We start from the raw sequence: 13,370 nt of genomic DNA on the forward strand, positions 1-13,370 counted from the left end.
ACAGAAAAGTCTATGCAAGGCTATTGGATTCAAAATCTATAGCCATAAGTTTTCAAGTCCTTTTTGCCAATGTCCTGTTTTAGCAAGAATATTATTCCATGACTGGCTTTTTAATGTCTGTGTTTCCAAATGAAACTTCCATGAATGGTCACATACTAATGCATAGTAGAAATCCCTGTATATTTCATGGGACCTGAGTTAGTGAATTGAGGGCCAACACTGGTCACTCTAGTTGAGTTGACATTTGCAAGGCCATACAGCAGAAGTTAGCTCCCCTGAAGACCTTCACTCCCATTTTCTTTGAAGACAGTAGGCTTGAAGTGATAACCAAATTGTCTGAACAATGAAACTGGCTTGCAGATTTAATTTTTCAACCTAGGTAGTTGCAAGTTGAAAATTAAAAATGTCTATAGCTTTGGATAGTATAAAAAGTTAGGGTAGCATGAGTGTTACTTAATAATCAGCAACTACTTCACAAGAATTTGTTCAGAAGACCCTCTTTAACTAACGTGTTCTGGAGTTTTAAAAAATAATAAAGAAGCAGTGAATTTTCACCAGATCCAACTTGTGTTTTAACTAGAAACATCCAACATCCCAGAATTAAACGGAGCTATCTTGTGTTTTACTCATTAAACCAAATAGATATAAATTATGCAACATAAAAACTTGTAAGGAAAACTTACAGAGGAGCATAACCACTTTTGATCATGTAATAGGAAGATTACATTTTTTCATATAAATCACATTACAAATATTTTACATGTAAAAATTTGTTGCCATTAAACCAGCAGGAAAAATCAATGGAGAGATGTTTCCAACAGAAAGAGTAGATATGATTATAACCTTTCATTTCCCAAACTGAGATCCACAGAATATTATGAGCTATAGACATTAAAATATTTTTCACAAAAATTATTTCATTTTGAAATAAATATTACAAATATCAGAAGACTGAGATTTCAATATTGTAGGTCATTTCAGAGACTTTAATATGCTAACAAACACTGGAAGCTCTAAAGGCAGGATATGACTTTCCTAAATTTGTTTGAGTTGATTCTCCTAAACAAGTATTCATAACTCACTGCTCAGGGAACACTTCAGTTGGAACCACTAGCTCAGTGTTTGTGGTCTGTTTTCTGGCTTTCTAGTTTGTTTCTCCAATCCCTTTGTATGGAGAAATAAAGCCCTTACAAATTAAAACCCTTGCCATAAATTGGACTTGAGGTTATTTATGACAAATGCCTTTACTAAATGTTAGGTTGTCCAAGATGACTTATTTTTTTAAGAAGCCAATTCTTGCTAGAGAAATTTTCCTTTAACTTTTCCAACCATTCTACTGCAAAATAATAAATACAAGATAATATTACTCAAGACTGGTAAGGGAAAGTTGGAAATTCATTTGCCTATTAAAATGAGTGCAAATAGGCCATGCAGACATTCAAATAACAAAAGAAATTTTCAATGTCCTTCATAGCTGGAATCAATTTAGTAACCTCCTATTTCTTTTGGATTGCAAATCTGTGGCCAAATTTCTTGGCCCAACATTTTAAAGGATCTCATTGCCTCTGTCACTGAAGATGCTGGAAAACTGGAAACAGCCACATATCCTAGGAGATGAGTGTTGCCAAATAAAAGTAGAACACTGAGCTTTCAGCAAGTCCAAAGAGTAATGCAATAATTGAACTCTCTGCAAACTCAGGGCATTGATGAACTCTTTAGAGCAGCTTTTTAAACTTAAGACCAAATTTTCTTAGCTATAATACTCTAGAAGAAGTTGTCTCTTGATTTAACTAAGCCAACTTTATCAACTTTACATTCTTTGTATAAACTTGGATACATATATTACTCATAATGACTGCAAGATTTTTTTCTTGTTGCCTAGACTCTGAATTGTAAACAAGTCCACTCTCTCCTGTAAAGATTTCTTTTTTCTAAATCAGCCTGAAAACCTTAATAATTGGACTTTTAAAATGTTCATTGTTTAAAATAAAACAAACAAGCAAAACCATACCAACCAACCAAACAAAAATAACTCTACTGCATTCAGATAGAGAAAATAAAGTAGATTTTTTTAAAAAGGGTTGTAAGCATTAAAAACAAATATCACTTGCACACCTATTCTTTTATTTCAGAAAACAAAAAATGTTTTTCTGGATCATGAATTATTTCTCAGAATATCCATATAGTAGTTGAGAATGGGGGACAGTTTTCACTGGATCTGTTGATCAAATGGGATTACTTATTAGTCAGTTTGGGACTTAAATCAGACAAAGTAAACTTTAGTTATTTTCATCCCAATTAGTTCTTGATTTTGCCTTAAATAAAAATGCAATAACCTCAGGGGGGATAAAAAAAGATATCAGATGAGATTATGTTTTTGTGCAGTCAATAACTTGGCTTCTTTTAAAGTGTTTTTATATAGGTTTTAACAGAATCCATAAAATCTGCCATTCTGTTAATCCAATCAATAGAAACATGAATAGGTCTAATCAACCATGGCATCGACAGAGTTGTATTTAATCAATTTTGTTTCTCTTAGAACTTAAAGTACTTGGAAGAGTTCATACTAGGAAACTCTGATGTTAGTAAATAACACTTAATTAGCATTAATTGGGTAGTTACTTTATATGAAATACTTTGCTTAGTGTTTTATTTGCATTATTTATTAAATCCTCACAAAGACCTAATGAAGTATGCCCAATTATTCCCTGCATTTTACATATAAAGAAACTGAGGCTTACAAAGTTTACATAAGTTTCACAATAGAAGTTCCTGCTCAATTAATTCATTAGTAATTATTTAGGTTTGGAGACTTTTCTTGTGGTATCTCAAGTTTCCTTAGAACACCATATAATTAGTCAAATTGACTCTAGTGTCTGATAATGGCTGACCAGGCTATATCCCCTTTGACTCTTCTCATAGAAACATGTAGATTACTGGCATGTGGCACAGCTGAGATTTGAACCTGTGTATGCCTTTCCAATACTCTAGCCCATCATGCCAGGCTGTGTCCCATTACTAAAACACAGAGCATAATTAGGTAGAAGAGAGAATGATGGTTCCTCAGGCAGTCAAACAAGGAATTATATGATCCAGTGATTCCACTTCTAGGTATATACCCAAAAGAATTGAAAACAGGGACTTGAACAGATATTTGCCCACCAATGTTTATAGCAGCCTTATTCACAAAAATCAAAAGGTGAGGACAATCATTGTCAACTGATGAAAAGATAAACAAAATATTGTATATCCATACAATGGAATATGACTCAGACTTAAAAAGAAAGAGAATCTTGACACATGCTACAACATGGATGAACCTTGAAAATATATGCTAAATGAAATAAGCCAGAACCAAAAGAACAAATCTTATATGTTCCATTTATATGAGGTACATAGAGTAGTTAAATTCATAGAAACATAAAGTCAAATGGTTGTTAACAGGGACTGGGGAGGGGATGGAATGTGGTTGTTATTGTTTCAGAGGTACCAAGTTTCAGTTTGAGAAGAGAAATATTCTGAAGATGGATAGTGGTGATGGTTGCATGATAATGTGAATGTGCTAATGTCATAAACTGTATATTCTAAGATAATTAAATGGTACGTTTTGTTACATGTATTTTACCACAATAATAAAAAAAAGTAATTAGGACTTAGATTTGCCCTAAAACATAAAAGTCAAAACTGCAAAACCAAACAATAGTATAATTTGAGATCTATATAATTATACTATACTCAAATAGTATAATTTGAGATTTATGAAAGATATCTTATATAATCAAATTAGCAAGCCTTTTTCTTTTTTGACGGAGTCTTGCTCTGTCGCCAGGCTGGAGTGCAGTGGCGCAATCTCAGCTCACTGCAAACTCCACCTCCCAGGTTCAAGTGATTCTCCTGCCTCAGCCTCCCGAGTAGCTGGGACTACAGGCGTGCACTGACATGCCCAGCTAATTCTTTTGTATTTTTAGTAGTGACGGGGTTTTACCATGTTGGCCAGGATGGTTTCAATCTCTTGACCTCGTGATCCGCCCACCTTGGCCTCCTGAAGTGCTGGGAATACGGGCGTGAGCAACCGCACCCGGCCTGAAAATGTTCTACTTTGTTTTCACCGAATAAAGATCAACATAAGTAACTAATAAAATGATGTGTTCAAGATAAGATACCAGATGGAACAACATGAAATACAAGTATCAGGATGAATTCTGGCAAGAATAGCTTATCTCAAGGGACATCCAATAACCTCTTATCTTGCTCCTTAGTTACCTTCAAAGTGAACAAAAACACTTTTTCCATGAGAGAGAATTCTTGAAATATTACTTGGGAAAATTGGTTAAATTTTCTTCTCATATCTATATATTGGGAATATTAAATAGTTTGAAGAAAATATTAAACACTTTTTAAAAATCACATATTGGGATTCTTTTCAGCAATATTTTTTTTAAATAATTAAGTTGGCTCATTTTAGTGCCCTTCATACTGGCCCAGTTTCATTATATATATAAAAATATGGATATCAAAAATGAGATAGGCATTAACGTTGTTTGGTTCATCGGTGCTTTTTGGTTGTTTTTTCTTGGTCAGGAGCTTCACGACAATCAGATACAATTTTACCTTGTGCTGAATCCAGATTTATGCGAAGAGTCAAATGAACTTTAAGAAATGTACTGAATTTTAAAGAAAAGTAAATTCCCTAGAATGGCATACTTTTTCTCCCAAAATCAATGCTCTTTTAAAGAAATCAGTTAACATGGCAAGAAATGCAGTCTCTTTGGCGAACTCGTGCTCATGAGAGAATGTTAAGATATAGGCAACTATTCAATCCTAATTTTGTCATTGTTTGGATTTTGGACTTGTTTTTCCTGTTCTTGAACTATTCTTTTCATGTCATTTCATAGCTGGCTTCTTCTCATCTTTCAGGCTTCGACCCAAATGCCACCTCTTTAGAAAGACAACCGCAACCACTCTATCTGAAGTGGCCTCCTCACCATCACTGTCACTGTCTGTAAGATCACTAGAAGTCATTTTCTTCATGGCACTTTAACACACTGTGAAGTTATCTGGTTTATGTATTATTTACCTGTTTATTGTCATCTTTTCACCATCTGAACATGGGGTTCACAATGATAGAGCAAGGACCAACTTGTTTCCTCCTGTATTCCTCATGTCTAGAGAGTGACAGGTTTATAGTAGGTGGACTTGCCCTCCTACTTCCTTTGCCTTGCAACTGTCTGTGTAAACAGAGAGCCTAGCACCTCTGGGAAGCACAGACTTGTTGCCATGCTCATATCTTCCCTTTATGGGTGCTGCAGTGGGTTCATCTCATTGGGCTGAGAAGCCAGGCAACAAAAAGGTGGTGACTTAGAGGGTGTTAAGAAAAACCTGTCTGGTCTCCTAACTCTCCTCCAACCGAGTTTTTCTAGAGTCCTTTAAAGTAACTAAAAAGGGATAACTTATTTCCCAGTTGTCACAATTCTTTAGGTATGTAGCTTTCTTGGGCATCCCACAAGAGGAAAGCCTGGCTGAATCAAGGAAGAGTTAGGCATTTCTTTGTTTTCTCATCATAATGCTATCCTAATACCTTCAAATGTAGCCCAGCAAGTTAAAAGCATGCAGCTGGTCTCTCTTTTCCACCCTATTCTCTGACGACCAGACTCATGTACAATATTAGCTCTGAGTCCAGAGGAAGCAGAGGAAACCAACTAAGTGAAAAGCAAGCCTATTTGTCTTTCCATTTTAGAGACAGAAAAATTAAGTAATATCATTAGTCTCTAGATCTTTGCTTTTACTATTTGATAAATTAAAGCAAGGCAACAAAAATGGCCATGAAAAAAAAAGATTTCTTAAGACCCCTTTCCAACTATATAATTTCAAAGTTCCTATGAACTATTCTGTAGAAATAGTAAGAATGGACCTCCAAACTGAGTGAATAGCTGGAAACAAGGCATCCTGATCAGTCGTATGTTTTGTTTTTAAAAGTATTTCCATCCAATGATTCAGAACTAAGATTGTTTGCCCCAACTACAGCAGATATAGTTGTCCCCAATCATGACAAACTCCTCATTCTCCTTTTCTTTTGTAATAAAACAGAACTCCTTATTTTTAGAAGGTTCATGGCCACCCAAGATAACAAACTAAATTTCCCAGTCTTGCTTGTATCTAGGTAAGTGCAAGTGAACAAAAGTGACAAGTCAGAGCAAATCCTATAAATCGGTGGGCATAACCTCCCCTACTTTCCACCTTTCTCACTGGCTGGAATTTGGTGTGGTTGGTTAGCCACCCTGAGGGGACCACTCTGGAAATGGGAAGAGAAGGAAAAAGGCAAGTAGTTGGCATCAGAGTCCCTAAGCTGCTGGAACCACACATCACCTGGATTACTTATGCCTAGATTGTCTCATGAGAAAGATAAGCATGTCCATTTGGCTTAAGCCGCTGTTGTTTGTAGTTTTCATTTCAGCAATCAAACTTGCATTCTAACCTGATAAAACTTCCCTTGATGATTTAGAAGCTTCTTCAGAATTCACAACGTTACCCTAGGATCTCAAAATGATAAACTTCTTGAGTTGGAAGGAACTTATCTCCTCACTTTATTTATAACAAAATTGAACATAGAGTCAGTAAATAAGCTGCTTGGGCCTAACAAGTAACTGGTAGTAGGACCGGTGTCAGATTTCCTGAATTTCAGTCCATTCTTTTCCTCCCTGTTCCAATTGGCAGAGCTCTCTGGGAATTACTCAGAAGGGCTCCCTCTCAGAGGTCTGGACAACTTACTACCTGGGGCTTGGGACATTTTTTCCCCTCAGACAACCTGTAAACAGCTTCCACCTGCATATGCCAACACTGTTCACACTTAACATATAGGGAAGAAGGGGACATGAGGAGGCATTGCTCCGTTCCAGCATGCCTTACTGATGGGAGAATCAGGAGGACTCATGCCTTTACTCTTGTCTTGCTGAGTCTGGCCTGGAAAGTTTCCCTTTTCTCCAATAAAACTGATTCTTTTTTCTGTGATGTAGTATTATGGGATTTGTCTAGTACACAAAAGCTTGGTAGTTGGAAATTCAGAAGGCACAGCTTCGTTCTATAATATTATGAGCACCGGTTATCATTTATGTACATGTTGATAATATATTTTCTATAACAATGAGCAATGGGGGTAACTTCAACTGCCAAGGAACAGCACAGAGGACAAACAAATCATTTAATTATCCACTACATGCCAAACTGCAGCTCATTTTGGAGAAAGGACATTGGTATAGTGGAGATGAGGAAAGCTGCCAAAGGTCCCATGGAAAGTGGAAGGTAAAACCTAGCTATGAGCCTACAAAGTCCTCAGGCTTACTCACGCAGCTTTGCCTTTTTCCTTCAAGGCCCTACAGACAATGCTTATACTTAACTTATGAAACTAGAAGCATATACTTGAATTTTGCAAAATTCTATTTTTTTTATATGCCACTATCCCATATTTCTTACCATCTTCATTTTCATCAAACACTGGTGGTTTGCTTGAAGTGTTGGCTCCCATGGTTGAATCTGCCCAGACCTGGATCCTTGAGTTATACTATCCTGGCAGAAACATACATCTTCACTCAAAACATGTCCTGAAGCCTTAGTTGGATATCTAGGACAGGAAAAGAAATAGTATCCTAATAATATCCTATACTCTAGGCACCCTGAGTATAAGACTGTGGCCGAAACATAAACCTCATCTGTATCACTGTAGTGAAAACTTTTGTGTTTGAAAACCAACCATGGTTTCAGAATGAAAACATCAAGCGACAGGAGAACACACTGCATGGCTCATCAACAGCTGACCTAGACTTACAAAATGGGAGGAAAACAACATATTTTTCAAAGTATGTAGAAAGTGTAAAATGAAGTCAGTGATACTTTATTCAACAACTATAAAATAAAAATATTGTTAAGAAAATATGCTGATTTTATACTTTCTTGTTACTGGGTGATCAACAACAAAAACTTTCTTTTTTAGTCATAAAGATGCACTAGCTATCTGTTTCTGCATACCCTGGAGGGTACTACAATGTAAAAGAAGCAAGTTCTGGGTTGGACTTGACCACACCAGCAAATTGCTGAATTTCAATATATTTCTCTTTTTCCTTCTTCTGAACTTAGAGAAGATAATGGTCCTTTCCTCAATGGAGAGTTGAATGTGATAGACATACATTTAACTCATTATATATTAAGTTAAATGTATAATACACACATGTATAACTCTTTGTGTTGTATTTATATATTATTAACTCTTTGTGTTGTATTATATAACTGTTAATATATATCAACATATATTATGTTTATATATAACATTTATATATATCAACTCTGTGTTGTATTATATAATTCTTAATGTATTGAGTTACATAAATGTGTGATAAGCATACACTTAACTCATTATATATTAAGTTAAATAATACACATATATGTATAACTCTGTTATATCATATGTATGTTATGTTATATCACATTTATATATAACTATGTATTGAGTTACATAAATGTATGATATGCATACATTTGACTCAGTACACAAAACATTTTCATAGCATAAGTGCTCAAAACTGTTAGCCACTCTGAGGCTCAAATTAAATGATATGTGTGAACAAGAAAAAATCCTGAAAAAAATATTTATGGCTTTGCTGCACTTTAAAACATAATGGTAAAGAGAGGCAGCATCCTGTGTTCCTGTCCCAAAACTGACACTGATAATGCCTTTGGCCCAGTTACCTAACCTCTCACCTCTAGAGTGGGGGAAATAACAGTGTCTACCTCAGGAGTGACAAGCTGGGATCCCTATAGGAGCCAGGCAGATGACGCGAATGAGTGAGCCAGACTGGGCATTTAACATTAGTGCACTGGGTAGACAATGGTGACTTTGGCTCCATCCAAATAAAGTAATTGCACTCAGATCAAATAGATTGTCACCACATGGAAACATAAGCCCAGATCTTCAGATCTGCCCCCAAAATGGGGTAAAGGTCTAGATTTTGTACAAAATAACATTTTAAAATTCTACTCAGATATCTGGCTTAAGGAAATTTCATGCTTAGCACAAATATGGTCATGGTTACAGATAATGAGACAATGTATACAAGGTAATTGGCACAATGCCTAGCACATCATATGCAACGAATGAATGCTAGCTGTTGCTATTTCTAAGAGTAGCAGAATTTCCCTATTGCGTATTTTTTAAAATAGCTGATTTCCTCCTGAGCTCTTCGCATGTGAAGGGAATATCGATTACAGGCAGAATTGGAGAAAGTGTTAAGGATGAGTTATTGAAAAAGAACTTACGAAACCCCTAAGCAAGCGTAGAAGAAAAGCTCATTTTCCCACTAGGAAAATGTAAGTAAACGCTTCATTTGGAAGGCAGACTCATTAAGGAAATGCTAGTTTTCATACTAAAAGCCAACTGCTGGCAAAATGCCTTATGGACTTTAACAGGAATCATTAAATAGAGAGCAAAGAGAGTCAGCAATTAGGAAGCAATCAATTAAATGGTATGGGAGAGGGAGTGGGTAGGGGCAGGTGGTCACAGGTGGCTGAAGGAAGCTCAGAGGAATTATTGAGACCCAGGAAGATAGAACTCAACCATTTCTCCAGGATAAAAAATCAAAAGGAGTTTAACTCCAGCGGACAAGGGAGTTAAGAAGTAAGTGGGATGCACTTTTTATTGTGAGTGTTTTATTGTGAGTTAGGGAAAAGCAAATGGGGCGGCCTTGTGCTTTATTATTGCATTTATAATCCAAATGAGGGTTAGTGTAAGGACTGAACCACTGATGGCACTAGAAAGAGATGAATGGTCCTAAAGAGAACATTAATTTTAAGGAATTGCAGTTGTTAACTGCAGGCAGAGGCTACATTCTCTTTTGTTTTGTGCTTAAAACCTGAGTACATGTAGTTTTCACACCACACCCCAGTCCTGTCATTCTTACATCTTCACACCTCAGGTTTTTCTCAAGTAGTCCATCATCCCGCAACATAAGATATACCAAGCACTGACCTTGCAAGTTGTCGAATCAGAAAGAGAAAGAGGAAGGAATATTATCGCAATTTTCCATGTTTCAGAATATCATCCTGACGTGCAGACAATTTTGTTCACCACGGTCCCAGTGATTTTTTAGTGGGAAGATAATATGCAAACAGGGAACCATGTTTGCGTGTGTCTGGGGAAGATGGAAGCAGATGGAACTACTGAGTGATCGTTTAGTATCTTCTTCATTGCACCTAACATACACAATCCAGTTTAAAATTATTTTTCATTTTCTGTCCCATGTGGATAACCAAATTCGATTTTTTTTTTTCATATTCAGAAAGAAATCTACCATTCTCTGGCAGGAAAATAGAGACACATACTTTCCACTTTGCTGAAGAGCCCAATAGAGCTATAGGACTCTTTTACCAAACCCCCAGCCCTTCCTGATCTGCTGGCACTAAGTCTGCAGTGTTACCTAAGCATCATTTTGAGATGTGAAGAGGACAGCTACCATCCATGAAAATGAAAATCCAAAGCATATGAAATGTTAAAGGAAGAGAAATTTGTCTTGCAGGAACACAGGGAGTTTTCAGAGTCTACCTTGGCCTGGCTGATTTTCAGATTAACTGGGAACTAGTTCCCTAATACCAACCTTTCATCTTTGGCCTGTAATTTGGGGGTTGTCAACAGGTAAACTTCTCTAACCACCAAGCCTCCCTAGATAAGGAGGTGTGGTCTTCTAGGATTGGAAAACAAAGGGGGCGATGCAAGAAAGTTGCAACTTCTGATTGAACATTTTAGATTTCATCGTCACGAATGTGGATAGAAACAACTTATTTGTTTGCATTTGAAAAACAGAACGTCTTAGAGTTTAAGAAATATTTCATACAGGAAAAAAACATGAAAAATGCCCAATAGCACTCAATTAACAATTGTTTATATTTGGTCATCTTTATATCATCATTTTTATTTTTAAAACATTTTAGGGAAATAATATTTCCACTTTAACCCTAAAGTCCAATTGATTTCCCTTTCACACTTTCCAAAGACAGCCACAATCACGGATACATTTCACAGTCTCCGTTCTACGATTTTACAAACATGGCAAGTGTCTTAAAATAAGTCACCTAAATGGCGCGATAGAGTGGATATATTTTGCATCTTGCTGTGTCTATCTACCATCATACTTCTGAAATCTAGGTATAGGCATGCTGATCCCTACAGTTCTGATTTTAGCTTTTTAAGTGCTGCATAGCAGTCCGTTGTGTGAATACACATTACATTTTTTAAGTCCCGGGGGAAAAAGTCCTTGTGGAGATGAAGCCATCGTCAAAGGCAGCTAGGTTTTGCTTGTTTAGATGCTGGAGGACAAGCAGAAACACCTCCACTCACTTGTCTCAACCCAGCAAATATTTATTGAAGTCTGTCTGGCTCTGCACATGAGTCAGTGCCAGGCAGGGGAACCTGGGTGGAGTACAAAATAGCTAGAATTGGTCCCAGCCTGCATTTAGTTTTGTGAGTTACCTTGATCAGCAGCCTTTGTCTTCTCTTCTCCTTGCACTTCCTAGCTTCCCATCAGTACCCTTAGTTTGTAGGTTTATTGTTATTATTTGTTAAATCTAGACCACCACTCACCTAGTCTCGATTCTTCCTTCATTCCTCGCATGAGGCTCGGAGCGATGCTTTCATCCAGGGAGCAGGGGCTAAGAGAAGAGCTCCAAGAGCAAGGAGCAAGGAAAGGCACCTATCTGCCTGGAAGCGGCGGCGGCTGCGAGCGCCAGCCTGGGCTGGGCTGCGCTAGACTGAGCTGGGCTGGGCTGGGAAGGCACCTGCGGCTGCCAAGGGATCCGAGCGCCGCCCAGCGCGCAGCTACCCCGGAGGGGCGGCTCCTCGGCCAGGGAAGGAGGCGGGATCTGCTTGCCAGCGGGCGTCCCCGCTTAGCGCTCTCTCCAGAAACCGCGGGGCAGTTGCCTGGGTGAGGGCCAGACGCCTGGGGTCCGTTTGTCGCCTGCTGAGACTAGACAAGGACCTCGGGAGGGCGAGGTTGGGGGAGAGGGCTACGGATGGAGATCCCGCCGCGCTTGGGCTGGGTCCGGAGCCGCCAGGACGCACAGCGGGTACTATTACTCCCCATATCACGGGAGCCGCCTCACACCCCTGCGATGTGGATCGTAACAGCCAGCTGGGGAGAAAGGGGTGCTATTACTCCCTATATCGCGGAGGGTGCCTCACTCCCCTGTGATGTGGATCGTAACAGCCAGGGAGGGAGAGGGATGTGCTCTTACTCTCCGTATCGCCAGGGGTGCCTCACTCCCCAGCGAAGTGGATCGTAGTAGTCTGGGAGCGGGGCGCGAGGGAGATGCTATTCCTCCCCATATGGCGGGGGGGGGTGCCTCACACCCCTGCGATGTGGATCCTAATAGCCAGGGAGAGAGAGGGAGGTGCTATTACTCCCCATAGGGCGGGGTGTGCCTCACTGTCTTGCTGTATGTGGATTAATAGCATTGCTCCCCTCTTGGATATTAGAAACAATTTCACAGGGTGTGTGTACACAGCCTGCGATATTGAAACTAACATCATCCTCTCCACCTCCAGATATTAGGAACAATATTACAAAATATTGTACACTCTGCGAGATTTGGAGTCCTATCATGCTGTGTTTCCCTGAATATTCGTAGAAATATCACAGCCTGGGTGTACACCCTATACTATATTGAGAGTAATTTCGTACTCCACCCCTTGGAAATTAGGAGAAATATCACGGAAGGGGTGTAAAGCCACTGCGATATTTGAAGTAATATCATTGCCCTCCCCCACTAGTTATTAGGAACAATATCACAGGAGGGTGTATACCTTCTACGGTATTGGGAGTAATATCATCATCTCTTCCTTTAGATATTAGGAACAATATCAAAGGTGATTGTACACCCCGTGTATTATTGGAAGTAATATCATTCTCTCTTCGTCTAGATTTCAGAATCATATCACAGGTGGGGTGTACCCCCCTTGTTATATTAAAAGTGATGTTATCTTCTTTCAACCTGGATATTAAGAGCAATATGAAATGCGTTCTGTACATCCTTTCAATATTAGTAGTAATACCATCTGTTCCCTTCCTGGATATAAGAAAAAATATGACTGGCCGGGTGTCCACCCCTTGCAATATTGGGAGTAATATCACCTCTCCCCATGTGGTTATCAGGGACAAAATCACAGGGTGGGTGTACAGTTCGCACGTTATTGAGAGTAAAATCATCCACTCACCCCCTGGATATCAGGAACCATATCACAGAAGGAGTGTACACCCCCTGCCATATTGTGAGTAATATCATCCTTTTTTCCCCTGGATATTAGGAGCGAAACCACACTGGGGGATGTACAC

General features: G+C 38.6%; 1 protein-coding gene and 1 long non-coding RNA gene across 4 annotated transcripts in view; one reads left to right on the top strand and one right to left on the bottom strand.

Annotated features, from left to right (window-relative positions):
- LOC105466916 (serine/threonine kinase 32A) overlaps positions 1-11,834 on the bottom strand; it is a 150,441-nt gene extending 138,607 nt beyond the window's left edge. Inside the window, exons 1-2 of one of the 3 annotated variants that reach the window (XM_011716112.2) lie at positions 11,624-11,833; positions 7,471-7,618 (exon numbers count right to left, since the gene is read on the bottom strand). In XM_011716112.2, the coding sequence (XP_011714414.1) occupies positions 7,471-7,522 (52 nt within the window). In that variant the 5' untranslated portion in view covers positions 7,523-7,618; positions 11,624-11,833. Of the gene's footprint in view, positions 1-7,470; positions 7,619-11,623 lie in introns of those variants that run through there. The other 2 variants (XM_011716113.3, XM_071098253.1) reach the window with 2 other exon arrangements.
- Positions 11,835-11,883: 49 nt separating this feature from the next.
- The window catches only part of LOC139363741 (uncharacterized), a 35,912-nt gene continuing 34,425 nt past the window's right edge, over positions 11,884-13,370 (top strand). The window contains exon 1 of the long non-coding RNA XR_011624593.1: positions 11,884-12,105. This is a non-coding gene — a long non-coding RNA (uncharacterized lncRNA). The remainder of the gene's footprint in view (positions 12,106-13,370) is intronic.

This window comes from Macaca nemestrina, chromosome 6 (genome assembly GCF_043159975.1).
Source record: "Macaca nemestrina isolate mMacNem1 chromosome 6, mMacNem.hap1, whole genome shotgun sequence".
Classification (NCBI taxonomy): domain Eukaryota; kingdom Metazoa; phylum Chordata; class Mammalia; order Primates; family Cercopithecidae; genus Macaca; species Macaca nemestrina.